Source organism: Podarcis cretensis (genome assembly GCF_951804945.1).
Source record: "Podarcis cretensis genome assembly, chromosome: 2".
Classification (NCBI taxonomy): Eukaryota; Metazoa; Chordata; class Lepidosauria; order Squamata; family Lacertidae; genus Podarcis; species Podarcis cretensis.
In genome coordinates, this window is record NC_137171.1 from 30,128,561 (window position 1) to 30,154,514 (window position 25,954).

At 43.7% G+C, this 25,954-nt stretch overlaps 1 protein-coding gene across 1 annotated transcript; it reads right to left on the reverse strand.

The window, feature by feature from the left end:
• On the reverse strand, positions 1-25,761 carry CCDC40 (coiled-coil domain 40 molecular ruler complex subunit). Its single transcript, XM_079967125.1, has 21 exons — positions 25,566-25,761; positions 23,665-23,731; positions 22,955-23,011; positions 21,705-22,205; positions 20,398-20,518; positions 19,501-19,679; positions 18,625-18,708; positions 18,313-18,532; positions 16,141-16,298; positions 15,073-15,195; positions 13,563-13,684; positions 12,272-12,515; positions 11,974-12,156; positions 9,443-9,688; positions 6,410-6,623; positions 5,017-5,186; positions 4,624-4,715; positions 3,880-4,000; positions 2,886-3,074; positions 791-949; positions 1-323 (listed from the first exon to the last, which is right to left on the reverse strand). Exons 1-21 carry the CDS (start codon positions 25,583-25,585, stop codon positions 78-80), a joined length of 3,516 nt encoding a protein of 1,171 aa, XP_079823251.1. The 5' UTR covers positions 25,586-25,761; the 3' UTR covers positions 1-77.
• Positions 25,762-25,954: the final 193 nt, after the last annotated feature.

The following is a 25,954-nucleotide window of genomic DNA, read 5'->3' on the forward strand; positions in this document are numbered from 1 at the left end:
TCATTCTCAAAAACATTTTTATTTGTGAAATATCCAGTATGTAAAAGTTTCAGTCTTCGTTTCCCCGCCCCCTGCTACTATACTGTTGGGGTACCCAGCCTATGGTTTAGGCTTTGGATGAGCAACTTCAATGCCAGCTTGTGCTGAGGATGCTCCTGCCCAATTTGATGGAGGATGACGTGAACGCTGTGAAGTCGCTCCTCCAGCTTCTGCCTTTCGATGCGGACCATTAACTCAGCGCGGCAAACTGGGTGGTAGCGTCCTTCCTTCACTGACCGCAGGTGCTTCAGGCGCCCCTGGTTGGCCACAATATCTGCAAGGTTCTTAGAAAAGCAACATCAAATACGTTATAAGAAACAAAAGTCTATAGGCAAGGCAACAGTGAATGGGTGCTTGAGGTTGGGAAGAACTGCTTCCCAAAGATCTGTTCCTTCTGACGATCAGAGACCTAGTCTTTAATAGACAAGGTCCCCAAGTGCGGGGGACAGTGAAACAACATGGTGGGCACTGCAAGGGAGTTCCAAAAGTGAATGCTTGCATTATTATACCTGCACAGGGCTAATGTATTTTGGTGGACAGAATGTTGGGTTTAAATGCAATAAGCCCTGCTTCAAATCCCTGGCCAGTCATGTAGCTCAAAGATGGACTTGGAGTGTGTGTTAGCCTAAGCTAACCCATAGGTTGTTGTAAGAGTAAAGGAAAATGCACTTTGTACACTATAAGTCAGGGGTCAGCAAACTTTCCAGAAGAAGCTGAAAAATGTGCTACAGAGAAGCCCTGTTCTGCTCACCTGCCGTTTCTTCTCCTGCAGATGATCCACCTCTGTCTCAAGCTTATTAAATTCCATGTTCAAGAGGGAGATGTTGTTCTGCTTCTCCTGAAGTGAAGTAGCGAGGCTCACCTGGGAATTCTCAAGTTCAAAGATGGTTTTGTTGCACTCCTCAGCATTCTAAAGGGAGAGAAGCAGAGGGGGAAACACTCTATGCCTTTCAGTGCCAACCCACATGCCAGATAGTCTTGTAAGAGACTAATCTTGGGGTAGCATCATGCATTACATTTTTATTAAACGGTGGCTATTCTAACGTAGGAAAATGCATGTACACTGTCACAAGAAGCTTTGATACATGGGTGCAAACAGGATAGCTGATGAGAATCCATACGTCTTGCAGCAGAGTAAAATCTCATGCCATGCTTAGTAGGTAATGGTGCACATAAACATGGAATGGAGGAAATGTCTCATATTTCAAGCTCTTCCCTTAGCATACAAAAGCAATGAAGACGCAGGTGTTCCTAACTGCCATCTGGCCAGCAGGAATCTGGGGGACCTTCTATTGACAGTCTCTTAATGGGATCTGTCCAATTGTGTTGCTGTTCTAGTTCATTGCATTTTAAACCATATTTTGAAAAGGTTCTTTGAACTGCAGAATAAAAGGCTCTAATATTTTCTTTCTAGATAGGTCCTTTTTGGGCTTGGAGCTGACAACTTCAGGAAGGCATTTAGCAGTCTCTGGTTGCTTTCATACTAGTTGTTTTGCCATCCTCTGTTCACTCAGTTTTTATTGAGAATAAAGATGATGCATCCTGGAACTGATTAAGAGCTGATTAAGGGTTTAGAAGCTACTCATCGGTAATGCTGCTGCCATACTGAACAGGAAGCAATAAGAAGGCAGAAGCACAAGGGGGAGTTTCTAATTAAAGCTGCAGGAGGGGTTTGTTTGTTTGTTTTTGCTGAACAGGACTTACATCTGAGTATACACTAAGGAAAGATATTTGTCATGGGCACTGGTGGATAATACACTGTGTGGTGTTTCAGTTCAACTTCCAGCTGATTACAGGAAAGCAACCCTTGCTAGGAGATCCTAGTGTGGAATAAATGTATATTTCAAACTGCCTGCTGTGGACCAGGAAGGTTGTTAAATTAGATTTTGTTCCGAGATTCTGCACTTGTAGGGCAGGCAAACTTGAGGGTCTTGCTATTTTCTATTCTGCTCTCTTTATATCAACTTACCAGTAGTAAGAATTGACGTTTCCTGTTCTGTCTAGCATTTCATTTCAGAAGGTTAATTATTTGTGAAAGGCAGGAACAAGGCAAAGTTTATACAACATTTGAAGTGCTGATATAAGACAGTATTTAGTTTGCTGCCAGAGCAACTAATAATACAGAATAATTTAGGGATTAGGTTGTTTCAATAAAGCAATCTGTGAGCTTCAGTATATGTACAGTATATGTTAGAGTCTACAGCTGAGACTATTATTAAGCTATATAATACCACCTTCCTACTGTTTTTAATGAAGAGCTGCAGCTTTTAACGTGGGCAGAGATGGGAGAATGTGATCAGGTAAGACTAGCTAGTGCTGCTATCCTTTGCAAGTGGGCTGAAGATGCTACATCTCAAGTCTTTTGGATTTGGGAAGATCCTGGCTGCTTCTTTGTAGAGTTGCTGTTCCTACCTAAGCCTAATTCCTCACGAACAGGAGCCCAACATTATCTCATATTATGTTCAGGGGCCCACTAGAGCAATGGCAGGCCATGGTAGCAGCCATGCAGAGGGATGTTTTGAGATGTTTGTCTAATGTCCAAGGGACATTAGAAGGCTGGGACCTCTTTAATAAGACACTAACTTCTATGCTAGTAAGTCTGGAAGTAGAACACTAAATAACTAGGAAAAGGACCCAGGATAAGGTGGAAACTGCACCAGCTCTTTTTGCTATTTTGGAGACACACTGTACAAAAATGAGCTGGTCAGATAAGAGTCCGATTTTTTAATATACTTTTGAGCAGTTTCCTAGTAGCCTATAAAGCAAAAAAAAAAAAAAAAAAGTGATTAGAATATCCCTTCTACATGGCCTTACTGAGCTATTGCCATCTGTCTTTATTTCCTGACCTTCTGGGTCTCTTTGATCTTTTTCTTTAGCTCCAGCTTCTTGTAATGGAAATCGCCCTTGGTGAACACTTTGCTACTCATTTTCTTCTGCGCCTCTCCACGAATCACAATGGACTCTCGGCGGGCAACCGCTGCCTCCATATCTCGCATGAGCTTCTCCTGTTGCTTCATCAGCTGCTGGTACCTTACCTACAATGCAGGAGAGAGAGAGGCAAACCTACTGGATACACCTCAAAGTCACACATGAGGCAGATGCCACTCTTCTATGCCTTGCATTTTAGCTATCAGACAGGGCACAGGGAACACATGAGCATCAACAGTCCTAAGGTTTGTACAATGTAGGCTGCGTACACACCATACACTTAAAGCACAGAATTTTCCCCAAAGTCCGAGGAACTGGAGCACAGTGTTGATTTGTGCATTCGGCAAAAGGCTTTAGAATGGTTACAGTTTTCAAAGAATCTCAGCTATTGGCTGCAGAATGCCATGAGATAGGAGCTAGGGAACAACACTCCAATATGAAATGCAGTGGATCGCAGTGCCTCTGTTATCCAAGTGCTATCTGTTTCCTGCCAGTCCTTAGAAGAAGGCAGGGTTAGCAGCTAGAATGAAATTCATTAAACACCGGAAAGAAAACCCCATTGATCTGCTTATCAATTATCCCAACTGCAGGATCTGTGTTTCTCCTGCCAGAAACTGGTTATCCTCGTTACAAGTTTTGGATCTGTCTGGCACAAAAGTCACCAGGCCCCCACATATATATTATATGTGCAACTTTCCTTCCTACATTGTCTTCCATCATAATCGATACATCAGCAGAACAGGAAAGGATCACCAGAAGTCTACTGTGTAAGCAGGAGGTAATGTTGTTTAGGCTGAAATACTCTCTGCCTTAGTGCCTTAGACTAGGCTTCCACCAGTTTGCTGAGGTTTCTGATGCTTTTGCCAGGCTAGGTGATGAGCAGATTTGTCTACCCAACCCTTTCTATGTCACCTGCATCCTGTGGATCTCTGACTTCATGGCTTGGATCTCACCCTGCCCGGTCTCTGAATCCACTGCTGCACGCATCTCTTTGGCCAGCTGTATTTTCTTCTCCCATTGCATCATCTGACATCTAAAAGGAGAAAAGGTGAGGGGGATGGAAAGGTTTTATACAGAGCACTAAAGCAGTTACTTTGGCTCTGATCTGTATCTGTTTCCAAGGTAATATATATTAGTTACAAAAAGGTCACAGAGTTATACTACTGATCTCACTAGCCAAGAGGAGCCTGGAGCCTCAAACAAACTGCACACCGTACAAAACTCACTATCACAACAGGCATGCTTTTGGGGTAAGTTGGGTGCAGAGAGATGCTGGTAGGAGAGATTGCATTTTCCAGGCAACTAAATTACTATTGTCTGTGTAACGTGAACTCACAACATAAGTGCTACAGGTGGATATGTGGATCTCACAAAAATACTGAGAAGAGTAGAATTGTTGCTTTAAAAAAGAAATCATCTAGAAGACCCTGGACAGCACAGTAGCAATTGTGGTGAACAAACCAATTATTCCAGGCATGAAAGCTGCTGTCTGTTCAGCTCTGAGGCTGTGAGAAAAGGAAATTCGATTTATGGTACTTGTGGCTATCTGTGACTGGTCCTTCCAAAAGAGAGGAAATGCAACCATAAGGAAGCATGTATATTTTACCAGCTGTACTGCATAAGCGTTCAAGTTCCATATTACACAAAAGGACTCACTCTGCCTCGAGTAGGCTGTTGAGGAGCCTCTCTTTCTCTTCTTGAAGTCGGTCCAGCTTCTCTTGCATCTCAATTGATTCTCTCTCTGCTACCTAGAGCCAGAGAGACATTGTTTATGCCTTTTATCCACTTGGGAATAAACTGGGCCAATAAAAAGGATAGCTTTATTTTTTTGTGTGCCAGGTAAATAAGTCCCTGACTAAATGTGCATTTGAGCCCCCTTTCCCCCAATTTAATTCTTAGGTACACTGTACAATTTATATTGCTCCACCACTCCCACAAAAGGCATTCAGGCTACTTCTCAAGAGTTGCCCCTTTCTATAGGTTAAGCAAAACAGAGCAAGAGCATCTCAGACAATGTATGAGGAAATGCATCAAGAAGACAGGCAATACCTTGAGAGCGCGCACAAACTCATTCTCCATGATAGTATTGCCTTGTTGCAACCCTTCAGAATTCTCGCTGTTCTTATTGATCAATAGATGCAGTTTCACCAAGTCATTAGTCATGTTCTTCATGTGACGCTCAGTATCCTTCATCTCATTTTTCTCCTGTTGGATTTCATCTGCAGGGGAACAGTGGAGAGATAACAATGTTCTAAAATATGGGGTGTGTAATTATAGTCCACTGGTGAAAATGCCATGGAGAACATGTGTGTGCATAAACTTTATGAAATATGCCATAAATATTGCTGCCCAAATATAGAAACCTGTTGATGTTGCTAAATCTGTGATGCACTGTGATACCAGTGATTTTATCGGCACCTTTATATCCCTTTATATGGCTTGTTTACTATGGCCAGCAGGAACATGAGAGTCTATAACTTTAAAAGTCCCTTTCTTGGTAGCTGGAAGGTTGGTAATAGAGTTTTAAGGGCAAAATGTCCTTTAAAAGTCCCCTGTGAATTTCTGCCATCTGAGAATCCCAAATTCTCTCAGAAAGGAAGTTCAAACCTGATGGGCTCAAAAACACAATTCTGCATTCAGAAGAATCTTCTGACTTCATGGGATTGATTACAGATTGCTGTGAAGTTCCTTTTTTTTTTGAGATTTGGCAGCAGCAGTTATGTGAGAGTTTGACAACAAATCACTCAAAGCAATCTAAGTAAAAAAAGTACCTTTCTTTCGCTCTATAAGACACACCTAGTTTTAGAGGGGGAGAACAAGAAAAAAAAAATTCTCTCTCTCTCTGCGCAGAGCATTTTCAGCAAAATGGGAGGAGAAATGGAAGGAGCTCTGCTTCTCCTCCCACTTCACTGAAGGGGTGCTGCGCAGCTCTCCCTCTCTGTGCAGTGCTTCTCCAGCAAAGCGAAGTCAGAACAGCAAGAGGGATCACTACGCAGTGAAAGCAGCGATCCCTCTTGCTGTTCTGGCTTCTGGGATAGCTGCACAGCCTGCATTCGCTCCATAAGACGCACACACATTTCCCCTTACTTTTTAGGAGGGGAAAAGTCTGTCTTATAGAGCGAAAAATATGGTAATTCGAGCAACACATGACCTTCCTGGAAAAGTATGCAATTACCAAATGCTATGAGGCCCTAGGGTAGCTAGCCAGTCACCTAAATGACTATCTCACATTTGCAGGTGCTTGAAGAGGTCTTCACTGATGCCACTGAAAGAGAGTGACGTGTCTCTCTACCTTTCCCCCCCATTAGTTCTGCCTTTGGCAATCACTGACTAGCAATCACAAGCAGGATTATCCCACTTTAAACAGACTTCAAAACCATACAGTCAAAGCTGTGGGGAAAGATCTTATTAACAACTCCTTAAGAGGAGGACCTGTACTTACTCTCTATGCGAACTTTCTTTTGCTCCTTAATTGTGATTTCTTTCTTTAACATATCCAAGGATGCCAGCTGCTGTTCCCGCACCTCTGTAAGCTTCACTAATTCCCTCTGGCTGTTCAGCCAGTGCTTCTGTAGCTTCACCACCTCCATATCATTGTCCTCAATCTGTTTGGAGAGCTTCTTGATTTCAATTTCCAGCGGCCCCAACTCTTGTCCCTGGAATCAGGATCACATGAATGTTTTGGGGGGGGGGTTGCGGCACATTGCTTTTGCAGGGCTAACATGCCACTTCAGCTGCTTATACATATCACAGCAATGTTGGAAACATATGACTTGGCGGCTAATGCTTCTAAGCGCACAGAATCTTTTTCTGAGACTGTATCAGCTCAAATAATGAGTTGCGAACGGCATCTGGGAGTGCTGAATCTGTGCTGAAAATGTCAAATTCTGGGAGCCAAATGAATTATTCTCATTCGCCCCAAGTCAAATTTATTTTATTTACTCCAGTTGCAACGTTCAATTGTTTTAGTATGCCAAACATCAATTACTTGGGAGCAAAATAGATATGAGGAGCACAGTACTGAAATAAAAATAGGAATATAGGTAAGATAAAAGGTAAAGGACCCCTGGACGGTTAAGTCCAGTCAAAGGCAAATATGGGGTGTGGTGCTCATCTTGCTTTTCAGGCCGAGCAAGCCGGCGTTTGTCCGCAGAAAGCTTTTTGGGTCCTGTGGCCAGCATGACTAAACTGCTTCTGGCGCAACAGGGCACGGTGATGGAAGCCAGAGCACACGGAAACGCCGTTTACCTTTCCTCTGCAGTGGTACCTATGTATCTACTTGCACTGGTATGCTTTTGAACTGCTAGGTTGGCCGAAGTTGGGACGGAGCAATGGGGAGCTCACCCTGTTGCAGGGATTTGAACCGCCAACTTTCTGATCAGCAAGCTCAAGAGGCTCAGTGGTTTAGACCAGAGCGCCACCCACATCCCTGGATACATACACTGTTTGATGCTGTCTCTGCTTTCAAACTTTTCAGCAGAGAGTGAGCAACATCCAGAGTCCCACATGTGCAAATGTTTCTCATGTTTTACTCTGAACTGAAATGCTTAATGCAGACATAGGTGCTATAGGGGCACAAGGAACAGCAAAACAGAACAATTAAATACTAAGGAAGATCTTGGTTGGGGTAAGGGAGGAACTAAACTGAGGAGTGACCAGCAGGTGGGAGATAGATAACTGTAAGAGCTGGCTAAGAGGTTCCTTGCCTCTCTCAGGCAGACAGAGAGGTAGCTTCACACAACAATTGGTGGGTGCCTCCGTCATCCCATCCAGAGGAATAAATTAATGCTGTCTGATCAATGAAAACAAACATTCTCAGCAATTTGAGAAGAACTAGGAAAAACAGGGGGGGAAAGACAGGGAACATTTTTATGCAGTGCTCCATAATTCCACTTACATAGTTTTCTGATCAGCCTGCTAAATGTCTTGTGGTTAATGTCACATGAAAAAGGGGCCTCAACAATGCAAGGAACTTGTGCAGGATTATCTACATGTCATCACTACCTTATTATTAATGTTAGTGTTTATTAAAAGGGCAATTCACTAACCCACATTGCTCAATTCTAGGCCATGAAAAATAACAATGCATGCATAACAACAAGGATGGTGGGACCTTAGATGACCAGGTGGTTTATCCACTTAAGCAATTTCTCATTCTAAATTTTTCATTACCCACGTTCTGTGCCTTGAGACCCTATATACAAAACACAAAGTAATAGCACAATGACACGTATGATTAAAGTGGTAGACTAGGACAGGAAAGACCTGGATTCAAATTCCCACTCAGCCACAAAACACACTGGGTGACCATAGACCATTCATTACATCTCAGCCTAGCCTACTTCACAGGGCTGTTGTGAGGATAAAATTATTGGGGTCGGGGCAAACTCCATGTGTACTGTCTTGAGGTCCTTGGAAGAAAGTTTGGATATTATAAATTATTATTGTAATATTAATAATAACATTATGGGAGTATATTGTATTTAAAAATGGGGTATCAGAGTTTTTAGGGGGCTAACCAGGTTGGGATAGCTGGGATAGCAGGCTTGTTGGGTTTGGAATGTTTTATGTAGATTTTTCAATTTCGTTGTTCTGTATGGGACAATGACAATAAAGATTATCGTATTGTATCGTATTTTGAAATGGCAAAGATCAGAATCCAGAGATTTTGCATAACTAGCTCTGATCTTTGAGCAGATCTTTGGATTTGCATATCTAGAGCAGCAGTCCACCATGCCATAGATTGGGGGAAAGATTGTGAAACTTCTCAACTGCAGTCCATGTTGCGGTACAGAGACGTACAGAAAATGCATAAAAGGCACCATATCCCCTCAAGCATCACAAGTCCTTGGGTGCTTATAAAGAGGCTCTTTGTACTGAGCTAAAGAATCCCATGGCACCGTGGAGAAAAACTGGTTTTCCTGTGGCATGAGAACAGCAAGCTAGTTCACCAGCTGCATGCAGTGGATCTAGAATTTCTGGATGTGCAGAGCTAATACCTTTCTCACTTCAGAGCAATGTATGGTTTAGATTCAGCCTCTCATTATCACTGTGAGAGAGGGCACTGGAAACTTTTGCACGTTCTGATTAGCAGACAAGACTGATAAAAAAAAAATCACATACCATATGTTTTATGCTGTTACACTATTAACGAAGAAGTAGCTCCTCTAGATTTTTCTTATTAGATATGTTGGCTTAGTTTAAGGGTATAACAGGTCCCCTAATGCGCTGGAGTTTTATTCTCATACCATTTCCCCATTGGAAGTCCTCACTAATCCCCAAACCGCTTTTACAATCCCTGCTACTTTAAAGAGTGGCCTGTGGTGCAGTACAAAGAGTGGCTGAAGACATAACAACCTAATAAATCTTGGAGTGAATGGCAGTCAATACTTTTGAATCCTAATGCCAGAAATGAGATGTCATATTCCAGTGAGGAGGCTCAGATTTCAAATTGTGAAAGTCATAAGGCACATACCCCCAGCTGAGATAAGATCATTTCCAATTTCTTGTTGTACAGGTTGATGAGCCCCTGCTTGCGCCCAATCAGGAGGATTCGCTTCGCAATTTCAGTCTCACTATGGTTGATTTGTTCGTTCAAATAGTCCATTTCCTTGTCCACTTCAGAGAGTTTCTTTTCAAGCATATTCAGCTTGCATTGGGTGTTTGTTAGATCCAGCGCAGTTTGGGCCATGTCATTTTCTGCATTAGCAATCACCATATCCTATAGGTAAGCAAGGGCAGAAAAGGAAGGGGAAATTGATTCAATATTATCAGCAAGCCTCTGATACTGACATAGAAAGTCTAGTTCTAGAGTAAGTTGGCTAAAGGATGATAGATTTCAGTGCTGGTCTGCTGCTTAGCATGAATCAGCCTGTGAGTCTCATTACCATCAGTTGCCAAATGAGCTCAGGTGCTTGCACAAACAGCATCCTTCACTGGGCAGACTCCCAACAGGGCACAGGTGGATTTCCACTTGCACAATGGGATTTGACCTTCCTCTCCTTCCTGCTGCAAAACTCCACATCCCTCCAAAATCAATTCCACAAGGTCCCCCAGTATTCTGGAGCAAATGTTGAGGATGCAAGGGACTTCAGCAGAGAGGAGAGGGAGACAAAGTCCGACTGTACAAGTAGAATCCCATTCTGCTCATGCACAGTACTGGGTATAACCCTGTCTACTACTCTCACTGATGTCTTCTCAATTGTTTGGGAGTGTGTGCTAGACCTTTTTTCTTAATGCACTGCAGTAGCCAATATTTTACTTACTTATAAAACATATGCTGTTATTTTTTTCTACAGAAGCACAGCAGTGACTTTCAAATATGAAGGTGGCTACACTAATAAAAAAATCTCCAGCAACAGATAACAAGCAAAATTATTAATCAAGTGTACATAAAACAGAAGGAAAGACAGTTGGCCAAAACAGTTACAATTCCTAGCGATACCTAATCAGTATTAAAAGTTCAGGCAAATGTGAATTAAGTACAATTGAGATGCTTTGATGGCAGAAGTTAGAGGATAACATTTTATATCTTAGGAAAAGGCTTTAAACTTCTATTGCCATTTAATAGAAACTCAAGGGAAGCTTTTGAATTTTCCAAAGCCTAGTAATTTATTTCACAAATGAACCACTATTGCCAAGAGTAAATGACAAAAGATGGATCAATCCATGCAGGTATTTTTTCATTGAAATGTGTATTACTTACTACTATTTACTACCGCACCAGCTTTTCAGTATTCCACCAGGCCCTAACTGCAGCTGGACCCAACCTGAGGTCTTCTCTACCCAGGGCCGTCAAAGACGGACATTGTAGAGCTAGCAGCCACTAGCAGTTGGAAGGTAGGTTGTGGGAACTATGGACTACCATCTAAAATGCTCTCCTCATAAACAACTCCAGCAACTAACATGCACACAGTTTCTTGAAGCTTCATCAGGTCCTAACAGAAGCTGCAGCATTTGCAAAGTTTCTTTCATTGCATAGAAACTACAGAGGTGTGTATCTCTCTGCCATGATCAGAATACTGGGTGTGGCTTTTTTAAAATGGAAGATTTAGCAATTAGCTTTAGTTTAAAATGCACAGATGGAATAAGCTAGAAAAACAGGCTATGGCAACACAACTCAAAATGCAAGAACCAAAAAGATTGGATTCAAACATCATGCCTTCTCCTCTCCCCACCACACATCCATTTACTTGTATTATAGCTTCTGGTGGGGTTTAACTGTAAGAAATGTGAGAGCTAAACTAGGGAATGTTTATGCTAAAGAAACAGTATCATACTGAGCTAAGGTTCCTGACACATTCCCAATACAGGCTGTTCATGAATCTCCAAGTCCAGCTTTGCACCATTTGCCAATGACCCAGACCAGTTCTTAAGAGGAATAAATTCTTACACAGTTTATATCTGCCTCCGTAACTAGGTTGTGCAAGAACTGTCACACAAGAAGGCAGCAATGTTATTCCTGTTGTGTTCTCTTTGCATGAATCATCCTTTATCTGCAGCCTCATTAGTTAGATTGCCTTGAACGTCAGCTAAACATGCCATCAGTTGGAGGTGAATTGCAGATGGGATAGTTTTCACTGCATAATAATCACTTATTACGCCTATAAGTGCGCTTTATGAGTAATATTTTAAAAAGCGTAATCACAGAAAATCTGCACATCTCCGTCCTTCATTAAGAAAGGAAAGAGGTATGCTTGAAGTTTGGCACCATTTCCTTGTAACACTGGGTCCTTGTGGTCTGATGGTTCAAATGCACAGCCGGCCTCCAGAACTGAACCAGAGAAGGATTTTTTAAAAATAAGTCTAACACTGCTGGTTCATTCTTTCTGGATCTACATAAAATAAAACAAATGTGGAAATACTATGCTTAAGAACACATTTTTTTATCTTTATTTGGCAAGGGGAGATTTATTGTAAAATATTCTTCAGTTTGAAAACATTGCGAATATAAAAAAGGGGGAGGAAACCCTGTGCTCTCCATGCAACCTTCAGTGCTGTACATACCAAAGCCATCAATCTGTTCTGCAGCCTGATGCCCAGCTGCAAAAAGTATTTCGCTGCTTTGTTGGACATCAGCTGATCTTGCAGCTTGCCAACAATCTCGTTCTCCAGTTCTTGCTTGTTTTGTGAACCTTTCTCTAGCTCTCGGCGAATGAGAACCAATTCATTTGTGCGAGCAGCTCGATCCTGGAAAGGAAAGATATGGCCATGTTAAATACACACACACGATTGTGAACAGAGCATAGGTTTTTGTGACTTACTGGTGTAAATCAGGTAGCAATGCCTGGCCCCATGATCTCACCACATTGGCCCGATTGAGGGCTTGCTCTGTTTCTTGAAGGGTACGAGTGTAGGTCCCAAATTCCACTTTTATGGCATCCTGTTTGGCCACGCTCTGGGCTATCAGCTTCCTGCTTGTGTTGGCATCATTCTCTGACCGGTTCAAGATAGCAGCCAACAGCTCATTCCTTTCCTCTTCCTTGATGATGGACTTCTTGTAAACTTCAATCTCAATCTCTAGAGACTTCAGCTTGTGCCTGGAATCTCTGCAGGAGCAGAAAAAGAAATATCCAAGGGTAAATAGTGACATCAGTGCCTGCTGCCAAATGAACTGTGAGAGAAATAAGAGAAGATTGCAATGGCTCATTCAATCTCAGTGGTCACCTGTCTTCCTTACTTTTAAGTATTGACCTTTCCAACAAGAGCATGGGGGTATGGGTTTGAGCCCCACGTTGGGCAAAAAGATTCCTGCAATGATGATCCTCCTGATCCCTTCCAACCATCCTATGATTCTAACATCTGGAGGGTACCCTGCTGGCTGCCCCTCATTCAGATGGTTTTCCTAACCTATCAGCAGCAAACTGCAGTGCATTATTGCTAGGAAATGTGATTCCTCCTCCCGTCCACCCCAAAAAGTCATTATTATCACTAATAATAACCACCATGTGGAAATCAGCTGCAAAAATGTCACAAATCCTCAAAAACTACAAACTCAGAAGCCATTTAGATACAAAAGTTGCAAATTGCAGTAAACGTATGAAGCATGGCATTGGCTCCCACTTAATGTATCCGCGAGAAACCAATGTCTCACACTGTACTTCTCTTAGCATGTTAGAGAAGCTGGATAATTTTTCAGCTTTGGCAAGGTCCAAAGCCTAGCCTAGATGCCCAGCCTAGATGCATGAAGTTTCAAGACAGAGCTGGATCCAAACATAAAATGTTAAGGTAGGAACAGGAGGATAAAAAAATTTCTCTTTCCCCCCCTTAGGCAGAGATTAAGAGGAAAGCAGACAGCTGCCAACAACTCTCTTGTCAGCAGATCTCCAAGAAGATCAGACAGAGAGGCAAAACATGGGTATCTGTTTACAGACCAGGGAAATACTTTCACAGTTTTTAGTGACTGGCACACATTTGAGCAAAGAGATAAAGCAAGAATGAACATTTCCTTTTGGAATAGTTGCCATTCTAGGTAAGTTCTGAGTGCCATTGGGGATTATGGTGATCTCCATGTGACCCAAAAGCAACAATAGCCAAGTGTTGTTGTTTTAGAAATAATATCCACCCAAAGAATCTTGCTTCTTCACTGTGGTTACCTTAGAGCTTCCTGCATAGCAGCGTAGGCCTCATCACGGCGCTTCATTGCAGTCAAACTGACAGTCCATTGATGCAGAAGCTGCTTTTTCTCCAGGTGAATAGCTTGTATTTCTATACTTGCCTGCAAAGACACTGTGGTGAAATACTACATTGCGCAGACAAATGGGAATCAAATCCTATTTCTGCTAATCACCACCTCCTCCTTTTCTATGCAGCCCAATACCAATGTTATAAATTCTAACCCTTAACTCTCATCTCCTTGGTTCTTTTTTTTCTTCACGTCAGAAGAAGCTGAACTGAAAACTGAGCGCACAAAAAACGAGTTGGAAATCGGAAACTTGTATGAAAAGTTTGGAGGACTTAAAAAGGTCTATGGAACCCTAGACCCTAGTGCTGACTAGTGCTATCTGGAGGAGACTGAGAGGCAAATGACACATTACACACAACATCTGGTAGGGGAAAGGCTAAGTGCCTCCAATCTCCTGCCCTGTAATTCTTCCACTCAAAATTATATCCTTCCAAAACTGTTCTTTTAATCATCCAGTTTATACACCTTGAGTTATCTTCATAATATAGACAGAAGAAGATAACATACACAATTTTAATAAGCCATAATAAAGTGGTCAATGCCATCTCAAAACACTATACATAAAAGAGGTCCATTTTGTGCAATAAAGAAAACCCACAAGGAACACCAAATGATTTATTCATAACTCAAGGAATTTGATCTTTCTTGAATGATTGTTGCTGAGGAGATGAGTTCTTAACTTGCCCTAAACTGTGGATCGATTCTTTTAAAAATGGCTAAAAGGTCTTCCTTACATGGATTGTAACCTGTAGTTTGCCCCAGAGAATTATGAGTTAATGAACAGCATCTGTCTATGTATCAAACACTTCCACACGGATACATACATGTTTTAAACATTGTAATGGAAAGGTAGGGTATAAATGCATTAAATCAGTCAAAATATCGGTATATAATTGGTATATAATTTACGTAATTTACATCAGGGTGTGTGCAAAGAAGCAAAGGCACCCTCTTGGGTGAGGGGGGTGCTTCAGGTTGGTGGTGGCAATCCTGCAGGTGTGCATTTACCTGCAGGATGCCACTGCTGCCAACCTGAAGCTGCCTTGACTTTGCTGCTGCCTTGCCCCACTTCTGTCCCTGTCAGACAGAGGGCCCTTCAGTAGCACTTGATCAATGTGGGAATCACTGGCTCTGCCAGAGGAGCTTAAACAGTGCAGTCCTATGTGTGTCTCCTCAAGAGTAATCTCCCATGAGTTCAATGGGACTTGCAACAGGACTGTAGCCTTGAGCAGTTTCATACTTCAGCAAAGAGTTACATAAAACAAAAAAGGTAAATAAAACAATAGGTTTAATCTAATAAAACATTTTGTTTGAAAGGCGGGCTGGTTAAGTTCACCAATGCAACGTGTGCATGTCCCTTTTGGAGACTGGTTGGAAACTTCCCCCTTCATGAAAATATCTTAGCCACAGAAAGACATTACCTCTCCCACTTCTTGTCGCGTGATTCTGGTGTCTTCAGCCTGGGCCATATGTTGGGCTTCATACAGAGCAATCTGCTCCTGCAGCTCATCGACCCTCGTCACGAGGCGGTCCACGTGAAGGTCCTGTGAAATCAGACAATTCCAGGTTAGCGGCTGCAGCTTTGTCTCTGCTCTCTCTGTGCACTCTCGGAAAAAGAAATGGGCCCAATTTGCTAATTTCCTATTTGCGTGTCGAGACCCTGCAGCCACCCCCTTGTTGGGAATAACTCACGCAAGGACACAGATATTAGGTTTATGTTATTGGGCAAATTTTGGCCACAACTTTATTGAAATTACAGAATGTGAGCGGTATTGGCTTAGGCATTGATTGGACCTGACTATATCTGACTCCTGCCCATTGTGCAGGAAGTCCCAGTAAGGGTAAGCCACAGGTACGGGGAGCCCTGTCAATGCGAACCTACTCAAGCTCCCCCTGGTGTTCCCGTCGGGGTCGTGTCAAGGCCTTAGCCCCCCAGCCGGGCTTCAGACTAGATCAACACCCCCGGATTCCTTTAACGGAATACCCTTAAGCATGAAGGGGCAGGTGATAGCCACACCACAGTGAGGAAGTGAGCCAAAGAGGAAGTCCTCCGGCTCGCTCCTCCTTTTAAACAGCCCTGGCCATGCCCCCCCCCCCCCGGCCAGCGGGTTGGCTGGCCAGGCTCTGCCGTGGCCGGGATCCCCCAGGCAACGGGGGACAGAGTCCCCCATCCCCGGTGGGGAGTGGGTGGCCATGTGGTCCACCGCAACTCCTCCCCACTGGGAAGTGGAGCGGATTTGCTGGGAACTTTCTGGGAGCATTCAAAAATGATACCGTCCAGTTGGAGTCTGCAACCCACTCTACCACCCTAGGATTCTTTATCACCCTGTTTATGTGGAGATGCAAGTGGAAGGAATTCTGTTCCAGGAAAGGGGTCATTGTGGCAGATGGGAGGAGACAAAGGGGCCAATAGGAGATTAGCTTTGGCAGGATACATAAAGCAAATTACATTCATGGATAGGCGTTAGCGAGGATCAACCGCTAGGTACCTGTTTTTTCTTTTCCACCTCTGCTCGCATCCTCTCCATTTCAGCCTTCTTCACTGTTCTCTTCATCACAGCAATATCATCGCGAACGTCTTGATCCATGTTCTGCATGTAGAACAGGCGCAGGGAGAGACTTTCCATTTCTGTCTGCATGGCTGAAACTAAGAAAACCGGAAGGAATACACATATATATTTCCATAGCCTGTGCCAAATCTGTGGTTAAGAGCATAGTAAGGGGAAAGCAACAAACCATGTAAACTAGATGGCTTTCTCTAAAGTGAAAGGATGTCAGGCCTGCAACTCACAGGCTGCCTAACTGGGATCTACTTGATCATATCTCTAGAGCAGGAGTTGCCAATATAGCACCCATGGGCAAACCTTCTCTGACACCTACCGGGGTCCCTTTCACTTCTGAAATTAGGCCTGAAATAAGAACAGGTTGTGGTGTGTGTGCTTGGTTGCAGAGTGTGGGTGGATGCACATGACAGTTTCTCTGATTTCCAGATGTGCCTATGGCCCCCTGATGGTTAGTGATTCCTGATCTAGAGGCATGTGTATATGATACTAAAAATATCCAGATTTCCTACCAAGGAAACGTTTTCTTCCACCCCAAAACTGGAATACTGTGGCCTCAGTAAATCATGCAAATTAATCACATGCATTAATCTTGTTTTGCATCTTTTAGTCTCCTCCTCTAGCCAGAAGAAAAGAACCAGGAGCATTACATAAAGCCAACCCTTAGCCCCAGCTTTGTATTCAGCAACTCATCTGATAGCTGTAGGTGACAACAAATTCCACATAAGTCAGTGGAAAAAGAGGCAATCTGGAGCAATCCATTCCTCCTATTTAAAAAGGCCTATTTAAAAGGTTGCTTTTAGTGCTGCTTATCACTCTTTGGCTTCTGTTGTATGTATGTGTTTTTAAAAAATAAATCATAGTTATAAAGTTAGAAATGAAAACTGAAAATGGAAGTTGGGATTCTCAGAATGATGAATTTTATGTCCAGTATCAGCTTCTGACTTTGCAGTACAGAATACACATACTGTCAGGGGTTCAGGAGCAGAGGCACAGGGGAGAGAGGAAGCGGAGAGCGAAGGGGAACAATCCGAGGGCAGCGTAGGGGAGTATGACAGTGGGCCGAGAGATTCCATGAGCTTCTCCAGCGATTCGGAAAACTCCCAGAAGGGGGCACCGATGGCCAGGGCAAGGGGGGTCCCGGGAAGGGCGCACCAGAAGCAAGGGGCCAGCGGCGACTCCCAAAGCAGCAGCTGGAGATCGGGACCAGCTTCCCCACCAGGGCGTAGCGGGGGGAAGAGTCCCACGTGTCAGGGCCGGCTTCCCCTCCAGTGGGGAGAGAAGATGAGGCAGGGCTGACCACGCCCCTATCGCTGAGTGAGGGAACGGAGGGGAAGTCAGACCCAGCCAACCCCCCCGAAGGGGGAAGCAGTGACAGGAGCAGTGTAACGGTCAGGAGGAAGGTTGCCGGCTGGGCGCGCGCGCCAAGTTCAAATGTACAGGAGCGCGGGACAGCAGGGAGGTCGGATTGGGAGCCAGGTCCTAAAGCACGCCGGAAGCAGGGGGAAGAATCCAGGGAATCAGCATCAGAAGAGTCCAGAAAGGGCGACACCCCAGAGGGCAGAAGGACCCAGAGGAGAAAGGAGCAGAGGAGGAGGTGGAGCAAGGCTGGGGTCTTGAACTGGTGTCGAGGGGGAGGAGATTCAGATGGAGCTTCAGCGGTCTAGGGTTGAGATGTAGAGCTGCACGCCGCGGCTTTGAAATGGAAACTGAACCTTAATAAAGGCTTTTGTATATAGTAAGAACTGGCGTTGGTCCTTTGTGAGCTTGGACCTTGGGCAGCTCTGACACATACTCTCTGTAATATCACTTTTTACATTGGCCTCTTGTTTACACCAATGACTAGAGCAACTGTAAACACAATGGAAGAAAATTCAACCTGTGATTCTACTGACCACCAACTATGTCTACATGCAGTTGATCCAACAATCATACTATATATAATTCAGGAGTCTGATAGAAAGAGGCAAAACTAGTTAGGTTGTTGAAATATTCATAGCCCCTGAATACTGGAGCTAAAGCTTACAAAGTAAGCATGTGATAGGTTTAATCTCACAATACGAAAAGGGGGAGGGACAACCTAGCAGCAAAGAAGGTCACCTTTTTTACGTTCACTCTCAGTGCCCTGGCATGTCTTCTTATACATGCCCCTGAGGTCTTGCAACTCTTCCTCTAACTGCCGGCGTGCCATGGCAATCTGGGAATGGTGATTGTGGTTCTTCTCCAGTACCATCTGCAGTTGGGCCAACTGCTGCTGGACCCCATACAAGATCACGCCGAGTTCTTCCCTCTCGGTCTTTGCAGTCTTTACGCCTGCTGTCTGCAATCAGGAGAGGGACAAAGTGACCATGCACACTCCAGTGTGGATGGACAAAAAAGAAGAGACAGAAATTCGAAGCAAAGATACTGTACCAGTTCCCGAAACTCTTCAGTCAGCTTTCCTATCTGTTTATTGAGGTAGTTCTTGAGAGCAGTTTGGAATCTTTTCATCAAGGGCTATAGAAAGAAGCAAGAGCAAGTTAATATATCATCCAAGGGGTCGACATTTGTCTTCAACGACTGCTACAATTTCTGCTCTGGCTATCTTGGGTACATTTCAGTACAAAATGTGGGGACAACCTGATTTCATGATGAAATTTTAAAGAGAAGAAGATCACATATAGCTTTACTAAAGGTCCATGCTGGGCATCCACCCTCCTTTCCAACTTTCCACTTTAGGACACACCTACAGACCAGCATTCAAGAAATGCCCCAGGCATTTATCTCATGTAAAACAACAGAATTAATGGAGGAGAATGATGCCCAAACAAAAAGCTTTAGGGTAATTTTGTTTGCTGACCGAATGGTTTGGTGAGCAAGGAAGGCGAGGGGGAAATGGAAGGCAAAAGGGGAGGAAGCAGAGGCACAGCTGAGACTGGGTCAAGGAAGGAAGGGAAACTGGGGTCAAGGTGGGGATTTGTAATTATAGAACGCAAATGAGAAAGGAAGTCATTGAGAGTAAGGGATCTTGTGTGAAAATTGGGAGGCTGGTGGATTGAATATATTCATGAAAAAACTTGGAGCAACAAGGGAGAGAAAGCAAGTGTGGGGGGATATTAGAACTGGGGGTGGGGGGCATTGTTATAACTTGCAACCCTGATTTATCTTTGTGTGAGAAGATCTGCTCAAAAGAGTCAGCCGCTTTGTATTTAAATATCACAAATTTCATCAATATCTTTTAATATCTGACTTTCTGCTTTCATCCAGCTGCCGACACGACAGCTCTCTTAAACTTTGGTCTTTCCTTACATGCTCTGGGTCCAACACAACAAGCTCAGCTTCTTCCTCTGCCTCTTCGCTACCGAGGTCACCCTCAGCAAAATCCAACGCTTCCTGCTCTTCCATGGGCCCAAGCATACTGGGTTGCAGGGACAAAGGCTGAAAAACAGCCTCACTAGAGTCAGGGAAGATGACTGTCTTAGAGGCACCTATATTTGGAGAAGAGATGAGTAGCATCAGCAACAGAAAATGCAAGGTAGTGAAGACTTTTTGATCACATGGAAGGTTTACTGTGACCTTCTTGGGGCACAGTGCTTCATGGAAAAGCAGGGTATAAATTGAACTGAACTGCAATGAAAAACCACTAAACTAAACCAACACCTCTCACCTGATACTGCTGGGCAGCACATTATTAAGGATATTCCCCCAGTTCCATTCATTTACTGACATTTTTGTGCTATTTTATCTGGCTTTTAGTTCTCTTTCTGTTCTGCTATCCTATTTTGATTCTATTTAACTTCCTATAGATTGATTGTTGTTTCTATAACTTTATGTAAGTTGTTTTGAGTGGTGTGGCCTGAGAAGTGGTATACAAGTACCATAAATAAATGGTGTTGTTATTGCCATTATCCAATCTCGGTTCTACAAAATTCTCTTCCATCCAATATATTTAATGTCATCTCCATTAATTGATTTTAAAAATCCTTGTTTTTATTATCCAGATCCTTTGGATACCCGCAGCATGTTCAAATGACTATGGCAGTGCTATAATGAGAACAATCAGGCGGAAAACCACAGTGGAAATACAGAAGTTGACTTAGTATTGGCATCAAACGTTTCAAACGAAAGGTTTCTCCGTCACCAATTGGATTCAAAACATGCTTCAGCGGCAAGCAAAGTCCTCATCAATAGGATGGCGACTGATACCTGAAAACACACGGCGTCCCAATGGCGTATCCAATCTCAGGCTGCTGGTCCCTGAAGATAGAGGAGACAGCACTTGCCCACTGGGCAACCTGGAAGGCAGGCTGAATGTGTCAAACCCTTCCTGAAATAAAGGCTACTATTAGAAGGGAGCTGCCGAAAAGGGTGTTGATGCTTAGAAAGACTTGAATTGATAATACAGTCATACCTCGGGTTACAGACACTTTGGGTTGTGTGATTTTGGGTTGCGAACTGCGCTGAACCCAGAAGTGCCAGAACAGGTTACTTCCGGGTTTCAGTGCTTGCGCATGCGCAGAATCACTGAATCGTGACCCACACGTGCGCAGACACGTGGGTCGCGGGTTGCGAACTCTGCAGGTTGCGAACGTGCCCCCCGCATGGATCATGTTTGCAACTCAAGCATCCACTGTAGCAAAATACGAATGAAGCTACCACACAAAGACCCAAGGAAGCAGTTTAAATACTATAACTGGGCTGGATAGCAGACAGATACAGACGCTTGTTGACATCCTATGAGAATCTGCATTTAAAAAATAAATAAATCTACCTCCTGTGATTGCAAAGTAAAGGCTGGAAACATCTTGCTAGTGCAACCTTGGGAGAGTACAGCTCATATTCCGTCTCTCTCTCTCCATCCCCCATCACACACAGACACACATAGAGCACTCAGCCTTTCTCCCCTAAGTCAGGATGAGGGGCTCTAAAAACCCATCTCCCCCTAGTGTTGAGATGGGTAGTGAGGAAACACCTCTTCTTCTCTAAGCAGCAGGCAGACAACTTTTTCCCCAATCTTGGTGCTGTCGTGCTATACTAAGCAGGCAGAGGGATTTTATTTCCCCATCTCAAAGCTGAGTGCTACAGCACTGAGATTGTAAGATAAAGCTGGAGGAGGCTGACAGGTCACTTCCTGTGAATTGCTGAGCAGGATTTGGCTGTGGTAAATCAACCCTGCCTTGGAAAAATAATTGTAAAAATTAATCATGGATTTAATCAGTTTCCCCCTCAAAATTATCCACTTCCACCCGCTCCTCCTTCTCACATTTTATTCATTTAGACTCAACCACATTTTCAACAGGACTACTTCTTGACAGAGACCTGACATTGTATATACAACAGAATGGCCTAAATCAGATATAACACAAGACTATGGGAATAAGCCAGCTTGAGCCTAGGGCTTTAGAACTCTCCTGTCTTCCTCTAGTGTGGTTTAGCAGTATTATATCCAGATGAGGCCAACATGTCCTAGGGAATAAGAAGCTCCTTTATGCCACATTCAGTGTCACACTCACCTGCAGAAAAGAGGGGGTGCCTCTCTCAGGAAGACCTGGCATTGGTGTGCCGGGCTCACCCATCACTCTTGAGAGTATCTCTTCCAAGATTTCCATAGGAGCACCTTTTGCCCCTTCCTCTGTAGCCACTGCAGGACTACCTTCTGCCCCTTCTTCTGTAGCCACTGCAGGAGCACCTTCTGCCCCTTCTTCTGTGATCGCCGCAAGAACACCTCCTGCCCCTTCTTCTGTGGCTGCTGCAGGAGCACCTTCTGCCCCTTCCTCTGTAGCCACTGCAGGAGCACCTTCTGCCCCTTCCTCTGTAGCCACTGCAGGAGCACCTTCTGCCCCTTCCTCTGTAGCCACTGCAGGAGCACCTTCTGCCCCTTCCTCTGTAGCCACTGCAAGAGCACCTTCTGCCCCTTCTTCTGTGGCCACTGCAGGAGCACCTTCTGCCCCTTCCTCCATGACTGTTCCAGAAGCACCTTCTGCCCCTTCCTCCATGGGATTATTTTCTCCTGGCTGCAAAAATTAGAATCAATCAACACTACCTGAACACTAGAAAATAATATGAAGATAGTTCACGTTTCATCCTCTAGAAAGCACGGAAACATGTCTTGATTCAGCCAAATGTTAAAGGACGTGCTTAACCGTTCTTTAGATTTGAGTGTGATAATTTGAGAATCCAAAGTCTAAAGACAGTTAGAAAACAAGTTAGATCTGTATTTCTCTTCACTGTTTTGTAGCACAGCCTTTGGCAATGACTGTGTAATGTTTATTTTCAGCAAAAGTTTAGATTTAGATTCTTTTTAAAAAAGTGAAAACTGGAACTATGTTATAATATCTACTGGACTGGAGACAAGAGTGCAGTAGCAACCTGTGGGGGGAGGTGGAGCAGCCCTCCAAACACTGGTGCCACCTACCTGGATGGGGCTAGGATAGGTTTGGGTGGTAGCAAAGTCAAGGCTACATGGGGATGTCAGCAGGGCCAACCCAGTGCTCCCACCATTGTACCTGTGCAGCCCCAAATTCACAGCCACCCTGCCCCATCCAGGTAAGCTGCAAGGATGCTGGTGGCAGTAGGGGAGCTCTGCTGCTCAACCTCATCATGTAAGCTGCTACTGCAAGAGCAACAGCAAAGCACTGATAGTGCCAGAAAAGAATCAAAATAACTTGACTACTGAATACCACAAAAAGGAAGCAGCTTTGCTCTTCTCAAACCATTTAAATTAACTGGATTGTTTTCCTACTGAAGAATCATGAATACCTACCTCTGTGGTCACCCCACCATCTTGATTTTGGCCACTTGTATCTTGCAGCTGCTCAATCTATTCAACACAAAGAAAAGGGTAAGTGTGTGAAACATACACATAGAGGAAAATAGCATTCTATTTATTTGTTTTTATTTCCAATATTTATAGACCACTTTTCATCATAGATGGGCACAAAGCAATTTACAGAACAATCAATGAAACAACTCTTCAGTCACTTAATATGGTGTTTAAAACGAACAAAAACCACAGGTAAAAAAAAACCATAAATTCACAAATAAGCATAAAACGACATACTTAAAATGCCTGCTGGAATAGAAAGGTCTATGACAAGCATCCAAAGTTCAACAGGGAGGGTACCTGTTGCTCTCAGCTGGGAAACAGTTCCACATAGTCTGACACATAATACTGAATGCATGGCTCCTGGTGAACATGAGCCGTGGATGTGAGTCATGGGGCACCACAAACAGAGAATCCACCCTCAGTTAATGGGTTGGGATATAAAGATCCTTAAGGTACCCTGGACTCAAGTTCTTAAGGGCCTTGTAAATTAATACAAATATACATATTGCAATAATCAAACCAGTGCTAGTGAGTTCCTCAGTTGAAACGTGTGCAGTTCAAGTGAAATTGTGCCTTTAAAACTGTGGTTCAATTTCTTTATACAACTTTAATCCTCCAGCATATCAAAATCCTTGCATTTATATTACCTCTTCATTTTTTGCAAGCAGCTCTTTTTTCTCATCTTCTGCAATTTCTCCATGCTCCGATTCAGCACTTTTTTTTAAATTTAGAGAAAATAAATTATTTTAATAACATTACAATCATATGTTGAAAAAGCAGTTTAGATTTTGGTGAATTTTATATTCAGGCCGGTTTGCAAGGCAGGACACCAATACAGAATGACAACAGTAGTAATTTGCCTTTGTATCAAACCCAATTTGATATCTTAGTGCTACAGATATACACTGTACTAGGTCTAACTGTACAATCCTTGCTTGCCTACTCAGAAGTTGAATTCAGTAGGACTTCAGTCCAAACAAGTTTTTTATAGGGTTGTTTGTTTGTTGTTTATACTCCACCTTTTTTCCTGACAAGACTCAAAGCAGCTTACAGATAAAAATAAGAAAAGGGGCGGACATTAAAAAAACAATTAGACACACACACAATGTGAATGACAATCTAAAGAGAAGAAAGAGTTCTGTGTGGAAGGTAATACAGCTTCCACAAGATTCTTTGCTTCTTATTACTGCAAGTTCTAATGATGACTTTAGCAGTAAGTTTCAGATGCAAATGTGCAGCTTGGTTGACTAGAACAGACAACAAGTTGAAAGGTGAGAGCTATGTTTTTTTTAATAATGCATGTGTGCTGAAACAGTCTAAATAGGAAGTGGATGAATGGAGATTCTGGGTTCACAGGAGCAGGTGGTGCTAAAATAGGGAAGGGAAATTGGGAGCGCTGGATTACAATAAATTGATGGAAATAAATAAGGATAACAACAGCCCAACATCTGAGAAGGGAAAGATACAAAATGCAGTTGTTTGAGAGGCTGGAAGTTGTGTGGAACTGAGCTTTTAGTGATTACATAAACAGTGGTGAAAATGGTCTTGAAACCCTAGGAAGAGAGCTGAGATACAAAGTGTGAGGAAATATGAAGTAAGGGGACTACAAAGCTGATGACAACAACTCGAAAGTATCTGGGCTTGTGCATAGGGAGAGGCTCTTGGTCCTCCTTGAGCAAAGACCAGATGGGAGGACGAGTTACACAAAGTAATGTTTGAAATGGATATCAGGCATGGGGAAATGAGGGCCATGCAGTTCATCCCAATGCATGTCAACTCAGAAATAAATTCACTGGCACTAAGTAAGCACACATAGGATTGCAGCTGGTGGGAGGGGGGCAGAGTAGAGGTTTGGGAGATCCTTGTTGTTGTTGTTTAGTCGTTTAGTCATGTCTGACTCCTTGTGACCCCATGGAACAGGCACTCCTGTCTTCCACTGGGAGATCCTAGAAGCTGGTAATATGGGGGGACTGAGGAGAAAAGTAAAGGGCATCAGCGTCAGGGATGTCCCAACAAAGCGCCTTTTGGTCAATTGAGTGGAATGGGGTATTTGTTGACTGTTTGCAATGGGAGGTGGAATACTGAGAAATGGAGGGTGGAGCTGGTGGGTAGGGCAAACAAGGAGTGAAGTGGTGCGGGGGGAGCAATGGTCTGTCTTATGGGGCTCCTTTTCTTCACCCACTAACAACAGAAATTCCCATTCACATATATGCCCATTCTCCCTTGAATTCAAGCTTTCTTGATATACGGTCACAGCCCTAGATTTTAGTAGCTGAATGGGGGCGGGTTGGGGGTGCTGTTAATGAGGGCACAGCAATGTAGATCTACAACCAGAAATTCATTTTATTTTATTTTATTTTATTTAAAAGGAAAAGTGGGGGTGTTGCCCCCCCCCCCAAGAAGAGAGATACTAAAAGGGCTTAACTAATGCAATACACTGAAGGGCAGCAGCCTTTTCTGGGGCACCCTTTCCCCTCATCACAATGCACCCCTGTGCCTGCCCCCTCTCTAACCCAAGTGCCTTGAACCCGCTCCCTTAAGCGCTCACCGGCTGCCGCTCGGCTCCATCCTCCTCCGTTGCTAGGCGACGCTAAACACATCCAGCGCTCTCTCTTCCTTTCCCTTTCTCTCTCTCCTGCCCCGCCCCGCCTTCTTTTCGGATGATACCACTTGCGGGGAGCGGGAGGGGGAAATGGAAATATGGTCCGAACCATTTCTGTGCTTCAGGCCGTCGTGCATGGACTAGGCTTTAAAAGAGACATGCATATCGAGCGACAGGAGACAAAGACAAATGAAAAAGGGTAGAGTGACACGCTGCATGAACTGAAGATAATTTATCTCTTGAAATACATCATTGGCTGAGCTTCTCTATGGTCGCAGAAACTGTGTCAATTAGGTGTAATCTAGATATTTTTCGCAGTAAACGTTAGTGGGGGA

Bases quoted from the DNA above. Each gene is read 5' to 3' on its own strand.
- CCDC40 (XM_079967125.1), bottom strand. From the start codon at position 25,585: ATGGAGCCGAGCGGCAGCCG. The intron at 6,624-9,442 runs GTATGTGCCTTA...TCCTGATTCCAG, and splicing joins TGATCTTATCTCAGCTGGGG to GGACAAGAGTTGGGGCCGCT. The intron at 324-790 runs GTGAGCAGAACA...TGCTTTTCTAAG, and splicing joins TGCAGGAGAAGAAACGGCAG to AACCTTGCAGATATTGTGGC.